Source organism: Octopus bimaculoides, chromosome 24, assembly GCF_001194135.2.
Source record: "Octopus bimaculoides isolate UCB-OBI-ISO-001 chromosome 24, ASM119413v2, whole genome shotgun sequence".
Classification (NCBI taxonomy): Eukaryota; Metazoa; Mollusca; class Cephalopoda; order Octopoda; family Octopodidae; genus Octopus; species Octopus bimaculoides.
This window is the reverse complement of record NC_069004.1, coordinates 22769655-22785046: the sequence shown is the minus strand read 5'-3', so window position 1 is coordinate 22785046 and position 15392 is coordinate 22769655. Positions and strand designations below refer to the sequence as shown.

Genomic DNA, 15392 nt, shown 5'->3' with positions numbered 1-15392 from the left:
TATATATATATATATATATATATATATATATACATATACATATATATTATTCAATGAACATGGTATACCATCATGAGCCCTACTAATATTTTCATGCATCGGAGATGTTGTCTAGGCAAGTTTTAATATGATTTGTAAATTGTATAACCCATGTGCTCAAAGCCTGCAGATTGTTCAGAGACACAAGGCCTGTTGTTAAAACCTGCCTAGGAAATGTCTCCAATGTATGAAACTATTAGTAGCTCATAACTATATACTGTGTACATTAAACAATATTTATCTCTCACTAGATGGAGTACTTGTTTTGAAAAGTACACACATACATATATGTATATGTACACACATATTAGAGACCATATTTTCTCCTTCCAAATCACTAAAATAATCAACAATATTTCTTTAGACCAAAAGGAAAGCCTCTATATAGTCACTTGCCCTGCTAGACATGTCAGTTAAATCTCTCTGAAATAAACCCCAACGTTTAAAAAAGGAATGTAACAGTTTCTTAACACCATCAGTTTAAATTTATTTCCTATGATGGCATGAGTTAGGTCATTGTCTGAGTCAGTTCTTATTTGGAGTTACTGTCCTCCTCGATAGGTCAAAGGACCACATCTCATTCAATATATTCCAAGTTTTGGCATGGTTCCTATGGTTTGATGCCCTTCAAAGCACCAAGTTTGCACCAGGTACTGGATACATTTTATTGCGGAACCAGCAATAGTGAGCCTCTAATGTACAAAGATATGAGAGTCACAGTTAGAATTCCTTTGGTAATAGATCTGCTTGGTGAAAGTTGTTGAACAACAAAAGCAACAAAATCACTGCTTGTTTGATGTGAAAGGAAGAACTTTGATTCAGAAATATACAAGAAGCAGCTACAGCTAACTCATGCTATCATAGGACTTGTTTGAGGACTCATTCAACCCAGGGCATTATTATGATAATTTATGATAATGACAGAGAAATGAGGCAGAAATTAGGTGCAAAACTCACAGGTTTTGCTGCTTTGTTAATACATCTTAAGTATTCTTTGTCTGATAAACAATTTCCAAGGGAATTTCCGAAACTTCTGTGAATGAAAAGAAAAAATAACAAAAACCAAAAGAAAAAAGAAAATAAATTTGAGAGCAAAGGTAGATTGTATTCATGTTCATGTACAAAGTGTGATACTGTATGTGACAGTAAAACATGGACACTGAACACAGAGGATGTGGGAAGTCTGGAGATAAATGAAGCAAGTATGTTTTGCTAGAACTGTACCATTAATGTATAGGAACAATGAAATAGTAAGGAGCTGTGAGAAAACCAGAGTATGGGAGGATATTAGATGTTCCAGAGAGAAGCCTGCATTGGTATGGACAGATAATGAACGTGGAAGATGATGGATTGATAACGAAGCACCAAGATATCCAAGTAGTAAATAGAAGCAGAGAAGACTGAATTGTAATAATGATATTTTCTACAATAGACACAAGGCTGAAATTTCAGGAGAGGAGGATAGTCAATCACAGTGCTTGACTGGTCCTTATTTTATCAACCCAGAAAAGATGAAAGGCAAAGTTGACCTTGGTGCAATTTGAACTGAGAATGTAGCAACAGATAAAATGCCACGGAAGATTTTGTCTGGTGTGCTAATGATTCATATTTCTTTATTGCCCACAAGGGGCTAAACATAGAGGGGACAAACAAGGACAGACAAACGGATTAAGTCGATTACATTGACTCCAGTGCGTAACTGGTACTTAATTTATCGACTCTGAAAGGATGAAAGGCAAAGTCGACCTCGGCGGAATTTGAACTCAGAATGTAGCGACAGATAAAATGCCACGAAAGATTTTGTCTGGTGTGCTAATGATTCTGCCAGCTTGCTACCTTTGCTGTAGCAGTAGTCATCATCACCATCATCATCCTTATTATAGTTACATTTTACTTCTCAGAGCTCTCGGTCCTATTTACTTTGGTTGATTCTTTGAGAGTGGACAGCAACCTGTTGTTGTTGGTCTCACAGGTCCTCTTTCCACAGATTATAAGACTTGGTACTTGTATGTTAACTATCATGGAAGATACTCAACACCCAAGCACCAATCTCAAAAATCTTAGCTGTTCCCAACACAGCAGCTTTTTGGGCCTGCTCTGACCTCATCTCAATTCCAGTTTCTTCAATATATTGCTTGAATTTGGTTGTTAGTGCTCCTAGTACCCTTACAGCTACTGGGATAACAATTACTCTCCTTAATTATTATTATTATTATGTCTTTATTTCTCGCAAAGATGACAGATGACAGAGACATTACATGAGTAAATTTAAAGAATAAAGAGATTTTGTATAAAATCAATAAAGAAAGCAAAAGCAAAAACATGCATTGAAGTAAAAATATAAAGAAGGGGAGACAACTTCCTAGGCTTAACCAATACCCCTTCCCCACCCTCCAATTATCCTCATTGCTAGTGGTGTCTTCTCGAAACAGTGTTAATCATGCTGAAAGCAGGTCCATTCAGGTTGGTCATTACTGCCACTCTCACTAAATTTACCAGGAGCAGTATCTCCCTGTATACCCTAACCTTCTCTAATAACTATGATGATAACAATGACTGCAAATTTTGGCACAGGGCCAGCAATTTCGAGGGAGGGGCTAAGTTGATTACATCAACCTCAGTGTTTAACTGGTACTAATTTTATCAACCCCGAAAGGATGAAAGGCAAAGTCAACCTCAGCAGATTTTGAACTCAGAACATGAAGACGAATGAAATATCACTAAGCATTTTGCCCAGCAGGCTAATGATCCTGCCAGTTTGCCACCTTAATGATAATGATAATAATAGTAACAAGAGAACTCAGAGAGGGCAAACCTTTGCCAAGGCAACACCAATGTCCTCTCAACGATTAGCCAGAAATGATTTTTAAAATGAGAATATCTGAAATAAACTCAACTGCTCTCACAAACGAGAATACTAAAAACGAACCTGACCACTCTCAAAAATTAAGTAAAAATAAAAGAAAAATAATCCAGAATCCTTGTCTGGTACCTGATTGATCCCAATGGTAGTCATGGAATGTGAAGATGGCTGTAGAAACTTTAGTTATAAAATAGTTTATCCTTATCTAATACAAGCCAAAATTAACAAATTCACCATTTAAAATACTTACAGCTTAAAGGGAGATAATTGAGAAAGACTTGAAAGTTAACATAAGATCATAATCATGTAAAGTAGATATAACAAATAATCCAGAATTCTTGTCTGGTAATGTATTAATCTCAAAATCTAATCAGTTTGTGCCAGTCATGAGGCCAAACATCCTGGAAAGTTTCATCTGAATCCATTCAGCGGTTCTTGAGATATCTTGTCCATAGACAAACAAACAAACGTGACTGAAAACAATACCTCTGCCTTCGTTAAGGCAGAAGTAATAAACTTGACTGCCTTCACAAATGAGAATAATAAAAAATTAAGTAAAAAAACTGGAAAAATAATCCAGAATCCTTGACTGGTACTGGATCGATCCCAAAATCTAATCAGTTTATGCCAGTCACAAAGCCAAACATTTCTGAAAGTTTTATCTGAATCCATCCAGTGGTTCTTGAGATATCTTGTCCATAGAGAAACAAACAAACTGAAAACAATACCTCTGCCTTCACTAAGGTGGAGGTAATAATAAATTAGGTTATAACCACTTGTCTTTCACTCACTTTAAAGCTCTCTTCAAACCATCCGTGACTGCTTCCTTCCTTGCTTTCTCAATACTAAGAGCCTTTGATTTCATACCTTCGCTTACACCATACCCAATATCTTCATGATAAACTCCATCCTGCAAAATGTAGCAATAAAAATGAAATGAGTATACATGTACACTTGTTCAGGTAATATTTGGTGACTGGATGACTGTTTCAGCTACACATTGGCTAAGTCACTTGTCATTGATCAAAGCAAAACAGGCAACAAAATGTGTGGCAGATAAAGAATATTATCATTGTTGCTTGGCTATAATCAATACAGCTGAGAGTTTCTGGAATACAAGCTGTCAGTTGCGGTGAAAGGTGTTTAACTGTGTGTTTTCATTTCTTTATATAACCTGGAAAGTGATGTTTTCTAGGTAGATATACTGATCGTAACATTAAAGCTGTTGAAAAATTTATTGTATCTGAAAACCACAATTCAAATCCACAACCAACTGATTCAACAAATATTGGAAAGTTGCTATCTTTGATGTCGTGTATGAACTGGATAGCTTCCCTTGCACCATAGCAATCTCTCTAGCAATAATGTTATTTACAGTCAGCTACATATTTGGGCACCTGACTTGTCTTGACCAATGGCAATCAGCCTAGCTTGTGCATTGTCTATACCCAACTTCACCTATTTAACAAATATGGTCTGCATCTTAAAAAAACTAAATTCCCAGTGTGTGAAAGTATGAGTATGAATGTGTGTGTGTGTCAGTGGTTCTCAACTTGGGTCCACATGACCCCATGAAGGTCCATATAAGATTTTTGGGGGCCCATGCAAGCAAAATAGTGAAATGAGGATCTACAGTAGTATACTAAGGGTTCAAGAAAAAACTTTGCTTTAGATTTATTTATTGCAAGAAATAGCTTGGTTTCTTTCTCCAACATTTTACGTAGTTCAACTCACACAAGTGAATATGTGAATACGAATAAACGAATTTTGGAAAATAGGAATTTTTAAAGAAGTTTCTATAAGACTATTTTTTAAACATCAAATGGCTACAGGGGTCCAGCAGAAGAAAATAGTAATCAAAAGGGCCCATAGGTAAAAAGTGGTTGAGAACCACTGGTGTAAATGAACAACTGTTGACACAAATGTCCATCATCTGAACTATCAAAGGCATGTAAGACATGTATCTAATCATTAGTTGTTTGCCATAAACCTTCACACACACATAAACACTCACCACACATGTGTGCACACATGTGCATTTATACACACCTGCATCTATTCTCAGCACTCATGGTTCAGTTGTTACTGGTCATAAATTTGAACCTTGAACAATGAATGATTTAAATGGCAAGAGCTTCTGCATCCAATATCTTACCTTAAGTTGTACTCTTACAAAAGCACTGATCCCGACATAGTATCTGCCATTGAAATGGTCTACGAAATCTACAAAAAAAAAATAAAGAAAAAGTTTGAGGAAAATATTGAGCAGGAGTTCAATGAAACTTTTGTAATTACAAAAGTTTCATTGAACTCCTGCTCAATGTAGCATGGTAGGGCCCCTGACAACTAAACTGGCAATGATACAAAGCCTGCTTAGTAAGGAGTGGTGGTTTTTATTGAACCCCTAGGAGAATGAAATACAAAGCCTATGAAAGGGCAGATGAACTCAGTAGAGTCAACAGCCATCCAACAGCTGGGAGTGGCAGATTCCCTGGTCTTTCTTTAGACATATTCCAAAGGCCAGCAGCTTGAATTCTTCTATTATGGCTTGGAAAACTATTATGAATAGAAGACACTTAGAACTGAGCATTGATGCATGTGTGTGTGAGTGTGTGTGTGTGTGTGTGTGTGTGAGAGAGAGAGAGAGAGAGAGAGAGAGAGAGAGAGAGAGAGAGAGAGAGAGAGAGAGAGAGAGAGACAAAAATTAATAATAGAGAACAGAACTGGTTGGTGTAGCATTTTTTTTATTTCATTATAGGAAGATTCTATTGTTTTCATATTTAAGTAAAACAAAATATCCAGCCATAAAACAATATATTTCAGCAAAATATATTGTTTTATGGATGACTACATTGCTTTACTTGAAAGTGAGCACAATGGGTCCCTCGTTTAATAAAATGAAAATTAATATTGCACTAAATGGCTTTCTATTATGATTTTTTAATACTGACAATAGCACAAGAAAATGTATTTAGACTGTGAAAAATGTACAACACAGACTGCAACACTGCACCATGTATAAAAGGTATATCTTTATCATCCTCATACTCATTGTCAGCAGCAAAATCACTCTCCCCCATCCTCCTCCTCATTACCCCCACCCCATAACACCACCATTACCCCCACATCATCATCCTCACACTATTGCCATTACCACCACCATTATCCCCACCATCTTCATCATCGTTACCACCACCATTTTATGCATGTTTTTTCCATGTTGGTTTATTCAATAGCTGCATGCAGATGAATGGGAAGGACTCTGACTGGTTCCCCATCAACAGCAAGGTTAGAAGGAGCTGCGTGGCTGCCTCCGATCTCTTCAACGATTATCGAGACTCTGGCATTACCTTTGGGAACTATGACAATACTGACTATGGGTATGTGGACAATACCCCCTATTCAACAACTTGAGTGACCAGCTCAAGTACACACTGACCATTTACAGAGAAGAATCAGCAAAGTTTGGCCTTCAGGTGAGTTGGGTGCAGACCAAGCTGATGCATGTCAGAGAAGGCCTGGACTCTCCCCCTCTCCATATTGGTCCTAACATCATGAAGTTTGTCCTCTTCTTCATCTACCTAAATTCCATAGTCACCAACAATGAAGGCTTGATCCCAGAGATCAACTGCAGATGTGGTCTGTCCACCTGGGTCATGCACTTCTTATGGAAGCCCCTCTGGCACCCCTGCACTATCTCCCAGAAGACAAAGTTCCGTATCTACAAAACATCGGTCCAGTCCTCTTCACCTTATAGCTATCTGTCACATGCACTGGTATGGACACATCCTCCATCTCCTGCTAGATCATCTTACCAGGGCTTTACCTTCATTTGACACAGCAGGAGTGGGCTGGAAGAGGCCTCGTAGCAGGTCCCACACCAGATGGCTGGACATGATGTCACCTTGGAGGATGCAGAGGGGCTGGCATGGGACCACCAGTGATGGAGAGCACTGGTGGACCTGGTTGACTCTACACATGATGACACCTTTGGGACCACTAACTTGGAATGAACCCAGTTCTATCAAGCAAGAGCATGAAGCAAAACTAAGCTAAGCCATATGAAATATGAAGCAACAATGATGAATGGCTTTCTCTGGTGTTGTCTGTATGAGATGATGAATGATGACAACAGGTGGAAAGACACCAATGTCCAACTCAAGCCAATATGGAAAGACATTTATATGGTGATGATGATGATGATATGGTTAATTATAATGAAGTATTGCAATCTCAGTATGCTGCACACCTTCCACTGTCCAGTCTGTTTCTGTATATTTGTAGATCTTGGTAGTAGCCAAACAGGCAATCTCTACATAGTTGCTTGACCTTCAAGAAACAATAGCCAAATGTTCCTGAAACTTACTTAATTCAAAAGAATTAAGATAATTCTTGTTATCATTTATTTCTGACCTGGAGACATATCCTTAATGATGTTCCATCTATGATCAATAGTTTTTTTGTTTGTTTTTGTTTTTGTTTTTTTTGTATATCTAGGATGGCAATGGCCATGCCATTTCCTTTTTAAGATGGTAGGTGTGGTTTATTTGAAGAAGACATAGGCTGAAGTAGTGAGGACTGAAATTAAGATGCTGAGCTTCATGGAGGAGACGACAAAGGACTGAGATGATTGGTGATTTGTTGTGCTTGAGAAGACGCATCCACCACAGCAAAAAAGCATTCTTTTTATTCTTGTAGTCCATTCTACCTCATCAAGCATTCCCCACATCTCATATTCTTAAAACCCAGCCTTCCATCACTCCTCTATCTATGGCACTACTCAGCAACTGTAATCATTTAGGAGTAGAATTGGCACACATTACTCCCCTACTCTTTCTTTGAACTATCAGTTACCTTCCCCCATTGGAACCACTTCCATTCCTTAGTCTCCTTATCTTCCCTTCCTACACTATTTTCACAGACCTCTTCCTTTCTGTGTTACCAGTGACTTCTCCCCTCTGCCATGCACCATCTAACACCCCACATATCTGCTATCTTTCTCAATGCTTTCTCTCATATCAGGCCCCACTCACTAGCCACCCCTTATGTATCCCTACATCCCCTCCCCACTGCTTTGCACATCATCCCCTTACCTTCTGATCTATTTTTTTTCCTGAGCCACTTGCCTTACCTGCCTCTCCATTTCTCACCAACTGCACCTTGTTCATCACTCACTACATTACCGCTACCCCTATCTCTAACCATCTATTATTCCTCTCTCACACTCTCACAAAACTACTCTCCCTCTCCTTCATCCCTTGATTCACTGTTCTTGTACCTTGAGAGTTTGCTCTGGTACCCCATCACTGCCATCTTTATCATTTTCCCAGCTACTCTCACCCACCCTTTTATAATGTGGAGTACTCCTATATCTCCAAAAGCAAGACCTGTCCCTGTCCCTCTACCATAACTTCAGCCTCTCAAACCCTGGCATAAAGCCAACTCGCCTTTTCACATGCTACCCTCACCCCCACCTACTTATTTTTGGGGTTTTTTGTATTTTTTCTGTTTTCTTCTGTCTTGCAAGTTTCTTGGTGAGCTCATTAATGCTGGTGGCATGAAATAAGCACCAAGCACACACTGTAAAGTGGTTGGCATTAGAGCATCTAGCTGTAGAAACCACACTAAAACTAATATTGGAGGTCAGACCCTGTCAAAGCATCCGGCCCATGCCAACATGGAAAACAGATGTCAAATGATGAATATAAATATATATAGACAAATAGATAAACAGATAGATATACAGAGAGGGAAGGAAAGAGAAAGAATCGAGACTGCCAGGATAGATATATAGTGTGATATGTGACATTCCATAAGTGGGTCTGTTGTTCTTTTCTGGCTCAAAACCCATGTTTATGATATTTGATATCATTTAGCTTAAAATCTCAAATTTAATCCAAAAGTTGAACACTGTTTAAAAACAAAGGATGTCATTTTATAAATAACGTAGGAAATGTGAATAAGAATTTCAAAACAGATGGTTAACAGCAGTATGTAAGTGGAAAAGAAAGGTGGGGAAAATCTTAAAATCTACTCTTAACACAAATATAACTGTCAAATATTTATATTCCAGATACTGTAGCACTGCTACTGAAAAATCTTGTGGTTGATGTTGTTATTGTTTAACACCCTAAATTAGCCTTACTCTTAAATAATCTTACATAATCAAAACCGAATATGAGCAACTAACATAACCTCTATTCAGCATAGTTGTCATTCAATAATAATAAATAATAATGGTCTCAAATTTTGGCACAAGGCTAGGTTTGGAGAAGGGGGAAGGTCGATTACACTGACCCAGTGTTCAACTGATACTAATTTTATTGACCCCAAAAGGATGAAAGCAAAGTCACCCTCAGCAGAATTTGAACTAAGAATGTGACAATGGACGAAATACTGCTAAGCATTTTGCCCAGTGTTCTAATGATTCTGTCAGCTCACCAACTTACTCAATAATAACGATAGTAACAACACAACATTCAATAATAGTAACACAACACGCAATCCCAGATCTCCAAAAGATAATGTTGCACATACCTCAGGAATATGGAGGTGTACCAGGTAATGCACAGGGAATATGTATAAAACTGTCGAAAACATGATGATGATGATGATGATGATGATGATGATGATGATGACAGAAACAAAACAATGGTGTCTAATTTAGGCACAAAGTCAGTAAGTTTCAAGGGAGGTGGATAGCTGATCATAATGACACAGTACTTCACTGGTACTTTACTTTATCAACCCTAGAGCGAAGAAAGGCAATGTTAATCCTTGCAGGATTTGATCTTAGAATGCAGAGATCTATACTCTAACAAGTCTGCCAATTCACTGTCTTAATAATAATAGCAATAACAACAATAACAACAACAATTATAACGATTTCAGATTTTGGCACAAGGCCAAATAGGAAATATGCATAGTAGATATCATACCCCCCCCCCATACCCCTATACCCACAGTTTACACATGTAGAGTAGAATAGTTAGTGGGCTGTTATGTAGATAGATGTATGTATGTGTGGGTGTATGAATACACACACACACACACATATATATATATATATATATATATATATAGATATGTAGATAGATGTATGTATGTGTGTGTGGGGGTGGGTGTATGTATATATATATGTATATGCACATGTATGTAAGCATAGCATATGGATATGAAAATGAACAAATCAGCATACAGACAGATAGGTACATAGGTTATAGGAACAGACAAGCACACATACGCAAATGAAGACTGAAACACATCACCATGTATACACACACACTTTACTTCACACAAGGACACATATGCAGACACATGTCCACACATATAGAGATGCACATCCATACATACAAACATGGTACATAGTTGCCTATGCATACATACGTGCATGCATAGGCCTACACACACACACACACACACACTGACCCACATACATGTGCACAAACAAACAAAAAGGAACGCAGTGTGAGTAACGGACAGAGTCAAAACTATTGAAAAGGTTGCAAGATGCAACGAAAATTTTAGAAAAATAAAAAAGAAATGTGTGGAAATTTTACTGGTGAGTGTGTTAAATTATAAGGCACCAAAAGAGAATGACTCTCCCCAGACACAACAGAATATGCTTCAACACACGAACTCACATAAAGAATCTTGCAAACCAAATCCAAAAACAAAATAATAATAATAATCACCACCACCACCACCATCATCATCATCACAGGATTTACAAAAAAAGTATGTGGGATTGGACAAATGGAAGGTGGATACAAAAGATGGATTGAAAATTGTGATAAAATACAAAATAAATATTACAAAAAGCACAATAATTAAACAAGATAATAAAGACCAGATATGATTGTAGGGGCCAAAAACCAATGTAAGATCGTAGACATTACAATACTATATGACAAGAGAGTGGAGACTAAAGAAACTGAGAAATATCAGGATCTAGCCAGAGAGTTGAAAACATTTTGGAAGACTAAGATGACAATTATTCTTGTGGTAATTGGTACACTTGGTATAACACCCAAACTGTTACCTAAGAGATAGCCACTAACAAAATCAGCATGTGATGATGATGATGATGATGATGATGATGATTATTATTATAAAGGCTTGTAAGCTGGTGAGCTGGCAGAATCATTAGCATGCCGGGCAAAATGCTAAGCGGCATTTTATCTGCCACTATGTTCTGAGTTTAAATTCTGCTGAGGTTAACTTTGCCTTTCATCCTTTCGGGGTCAATGAAATAAGTACCAGTTACACATTGGGGGTTGATATGATTGACTGGCCCCCTTTCTTAAAAATTTTCGCAGCCTTGTGCCTAGAGTAGAAATAATTATTATAAAGGCTTGTAAACACGAGTCCTATGCTTGTAAAGATCAGCTTCTCGTCAAGGCTGGAAATGTGCGTTCTATAGTTCCGCCTCTCATCAAAAAGGTTATTTTGGAAGATTGCCACAACCAGCACAAAAACTGATGAATAGCTTGGATAGACCATAAAAAAATCTTTTAGCAGTCTACTACATAGTTTTATCAAGAAATTCTGGGAAACTTATAAAATATCACCTATTTTAAGAAACTCATTCTGATCGTCCATAATGGTCCTCAGCTCCTGTACCCCTTCCATACCAGTATCTTCCTGCAAGTTGTCATGATAGGTCGTCTTCCTCCTACCTCTCCTGGTTCTTCCTTCTGTTGGTTGCCAGAGCACTAGCTTGTTCGCAATTTCATCGGTCTGTCTGATGTAATGTCCAGCTAGCCTCATCCTTCTATGCTGTATCTTCAATGTTACTTTTGGTAGTCCCTGGTATAAGTCAGCGTTTGTTGTATGACTCTTCCAGGAGACATTGAGTGCCATTCTAAGCATTCTTGAATAACAACCGTCCAACTGCTTCTTCAATGCTTCTTCAATGCATAGAATGTACGAGGGCAAGGAAGAAGAACTGAGATTCAAACTGCATAGGCAGCATCAAGCAGTAACAGTAACTGACCTAGACTATGCTGATGACCTGGCATTACTAACAGAGAGGACAGATCAGGCACAGGAGGGGCTGAACAGATTAGAGCAGGAATCAGGGATTGTACTGTAATGCAAACAAAACAGAGTTGCAAGTATTCAGCCACAAAATGCCTGTGTCAGTGAAAGTGAGACATGGTAAGTCACTGAAGGTAGATGAAAATTTCAAATACTTTGGTGCATGGACACAAAGTACTGAAAAAGAGATTGTAGCAAGGAAAGCTCTTGCCTGGAGTGCAAGCCATAAATTGAGAAAGGTATGGAGTTCAAAGTTAACAAAGAAATTGAAAGTGAGGTTGTTTCTGGCAACAGTGGAGTCTGTTCGTCTATACGGGGCTAAAACATGGATGCTCACTGAAGCATTAAATTAGAATAACTATCTATGCATCATACTTAAAGTATATACACCATTAACAGGCAAGATACTGTAATTTTCATCCAAGATAAAATCTCTTATAGTCATACAGTGTTAAAAACAGAATATATAATAGAAGGATATGAAAAACTGTTCCAGCAGTGGCTAATGAGAACACCAAATGCATTTTTGGCCTTCTTGGGCCTTGTCATTGGCAATAAATTCCTACCAGGAAGAAGACTGAAACTGAGCCAAACCAAAATAATAATAATAACGAGGTAGTAATGAGAAAATTGAATGGACAGCACAGGTTAGAAGAAAGAGGAAAGCAAACAATACACGAAGGATTGTCACAAAGGGTGACAACATTAAAGGCCAAACCGAAAAGATATGATGCTAGATGCAAAGGTTTTGAACAGGATAGACTGTTCCAATCAAATAGAAGGCAACTCTTTGAGGAAATAGGAAACATCAGGAAATGGTTTCTGATGCAGAAGAATGTAAAATATTTTGGGGAGAACAGTGGAACAGCCCAATGAGATATAAAGAAAGTGCAGAGTGGCTAACAAAGGTGGAAAGACAATTTGCAACTGTGCCAAGACAAAAGGACATCAGAACCGATCTGAAGTTTAAAAAAATAGCAAATTGGAAAATATCTGGTCTGGATGGAGTACAAAGCTACTGGCTGAAGAACTTTACACAGTTGCATGAAAGGATCACTGCAGAAGTGGATGAATGCCTGCAGCAAGGTCACATCCCTACCTGGATAACAAGTGGACAAATGCTGTTATGCCTCAAGGATCCCTTGAAAGGTAACTTGGCATCAAATTTTTGACTTATAACCTGTTTACCACTTATGTGGAAGCTTATGACTACTGTCTTGGTGGGAAAGCAATATAATCATCTAGAAAGTAACAATCAACTTCCAGAAGAGCAGACAGGTTACAGGAAACAAAGTAGGGCAACAAAAGACCACTTATTAGTTGATAAAATGACAATTAGAAATTGTAGATGAAAATTGATGGGACTGAATGTAACATGGTTAGATTACAAAAAAGCATGACACGGTACCACACAGTTGGATAAGTAAAACACTAAGCATGTTTGGATTGGCAGAAAATATGGAGAAAATGGTTAATGAAAATATGAAACATTGGAATACTGAATTGATTGGAGGAAAACAAAGACTTGGAAAAGTGAACATCAAACATGGAATATTTCAAGGTGATAGCTTATCTCTATTACTATTTGTATTGGCCATGATACCACTCAGTTTGATATTATGAAAAGTTAAAATAGCTTACGATTTGGGAGAAGGACAAAAATCATCTCTTTTTTATGGATGATATAAATATTTATGTGCAAAATGAGAAACAGCTTGAAAGTCTTGTACATACTGTTCACATTTTTTTAATTGAAACAAATTACCAGGCGCAGGAGTGGCTGTGTGGTAAGTAGCTTGCTTACCAACCACATGGTTCCGGGTTCAGTCACACTGCGTGGTACCTTGGGCAAGTGTCTTCTACTATAGCCTCGGGCCGACCAAAGCCTTGTGAGTGGATTTAGTAGAAGGAAACTGAAAGAAGTCCATTGTATATATGTATATGTATATATGTATATGTTTGTGTCTGTGTTTGTCCCCCCCAACATCACTTGACAACCGATGTTGGTGTGTTTATGTCCCTGTAACTTAACGGTTTGGCAAAAGAGACTGATAGAATAAGTACCAGGCTTACAACGAATAAGTCCTGGGGTTGATTTGTTCGACTAAAGGCGGTGCTCCAGCATGGCCACAGTCAAATGACTGAAACAAGTAAAAGAGTAGAGAGTATACAAGAAGAGTGAGAAAATTATTGCTGTAAGAGCTGAATTCAAAATGTGTTATTGAAGCAATAAATGCACCAGCTGTATGCCTAATCAGATTGTTGACAATGTATGCAGCCCAGCATCCAAAAGCTGATATCAATCGGCCGTACCTGAAAAGAGAGCAGGGTGGAAAAAAGCTCAACTGCCATGGAAAAGTGTGTACAGATGGAAGGAAAAAGCTTACTAGAATATTAACAGAACAACACAGAGAAACTACTAAAGACAGTGAATAAGGAAAATGTAATCAAGTGTGGAATAGGAGAAAAGAACAAGAATGAAATACAAAGGGAGCATGTTAGAAAGATTGAAGAGAAACCTCTGCATGGTCAGTTTTGGAGAGCCACCCTAGATCTATGTGGAACAAAATCCTGGGCTTAGTTAAAAAAAGGGCAATTAAAAAAAGAAACAGAGAGCTTAACTGTAGCAGCCCAGGATTTAGTGATAAAAATGACTCAAGGAAAAATGTGTATGGGGAGAATGTATCAGAAAGATGTAGTCTGTGGAACTTGGAACAAGACGGTAGCACACATTGTAGCAGAACGTCCCAAATTGGCACAGGAAGAATATCAGAAGTAGAGGCATAACAAGTTGTAAAAGTTTTACACCAGAAGCTTTGCAAGAAATCGAGATTTGAAGCTGGAGTGTTATTGCTGTTGCTACAGTTGTTGATAGAGTTGGTTTTCAATGCCTTGTGAACAATTACAATGTCAATTGTGTTAAAAGCAGGCTTGTCATTTGTCCTTTTTCCAATGGGGTTGTACCACACTCACTCCCTCTTTCATTCACTATGTCTTGATGATGCTCCTCACTCTCTCCCCATCTCCATGGAAAATCAAAAAGTTTTACAACACAAAATTAAATTGAAATGTCCCCTAAGATTGGGGGACAACACAGACAAGGAAACTCACCTATCAGTACAAAAAAATTTGCTTTCCATGATAGTACAAATTCCAAAACTGAAGACAACAGCTACCTGTGGTTTCACTTAAAAAACTTACAGAGCAGAGTCAAGTGTGGCTTGCCAAGCTGACGGCCATGCATAATAATATTAATAACAGTCCTTTCTACTATAGGCATAGGACCTGAAATTTTGGGGAAGGGGATAGTCAATTATATCGACCCAAGTACATAACTGGTACTTATTTTATCGACCCCAAAAGGATGAAAGGCAAAGTTGACCTCAGCGGAATTTGAACTCAGAACACAAAGACAGACAAAATACCACTAAGCATTTTGCCAGTTCACTGC

The 15392-nt window shown here is 38.0% G+C and overlaps 1 protein-coding gene across 2 annotated transcripts in view; it reads right to left on the bottom strand.

Moving 5' to 3' along the window:
* LOC106872915 (DNA repair protein RAD52 homolog) overlaps nucleotides 1-15392 on the bottom strand; it is a 456284-nt gene that overhangs the window by 42225 nt on the left and 398667 nt on the right. For both annotated transcript variants that reach the window (XM_052976438.1, XM_052976439.1), the window contains exons 4-6: nucleotides 5058-5125; nucleotides 3694-3812; nucleotides 997-1072 (exon numbers count right to left, since the gene is read on the bottom strand). In XM_052976438.1, coding sequence (XP_052832398.1) covers nucleotides 997-1072; nucleotides 3694-3812; nucleotides 5058-5125 — 263 coding nt within the window. The remainder of the gene's footprint in view (nucleotides 1-996; nucleotides 1073-3693; nucleotides 3813-5057; nucleotides 5126-15392) is intronic.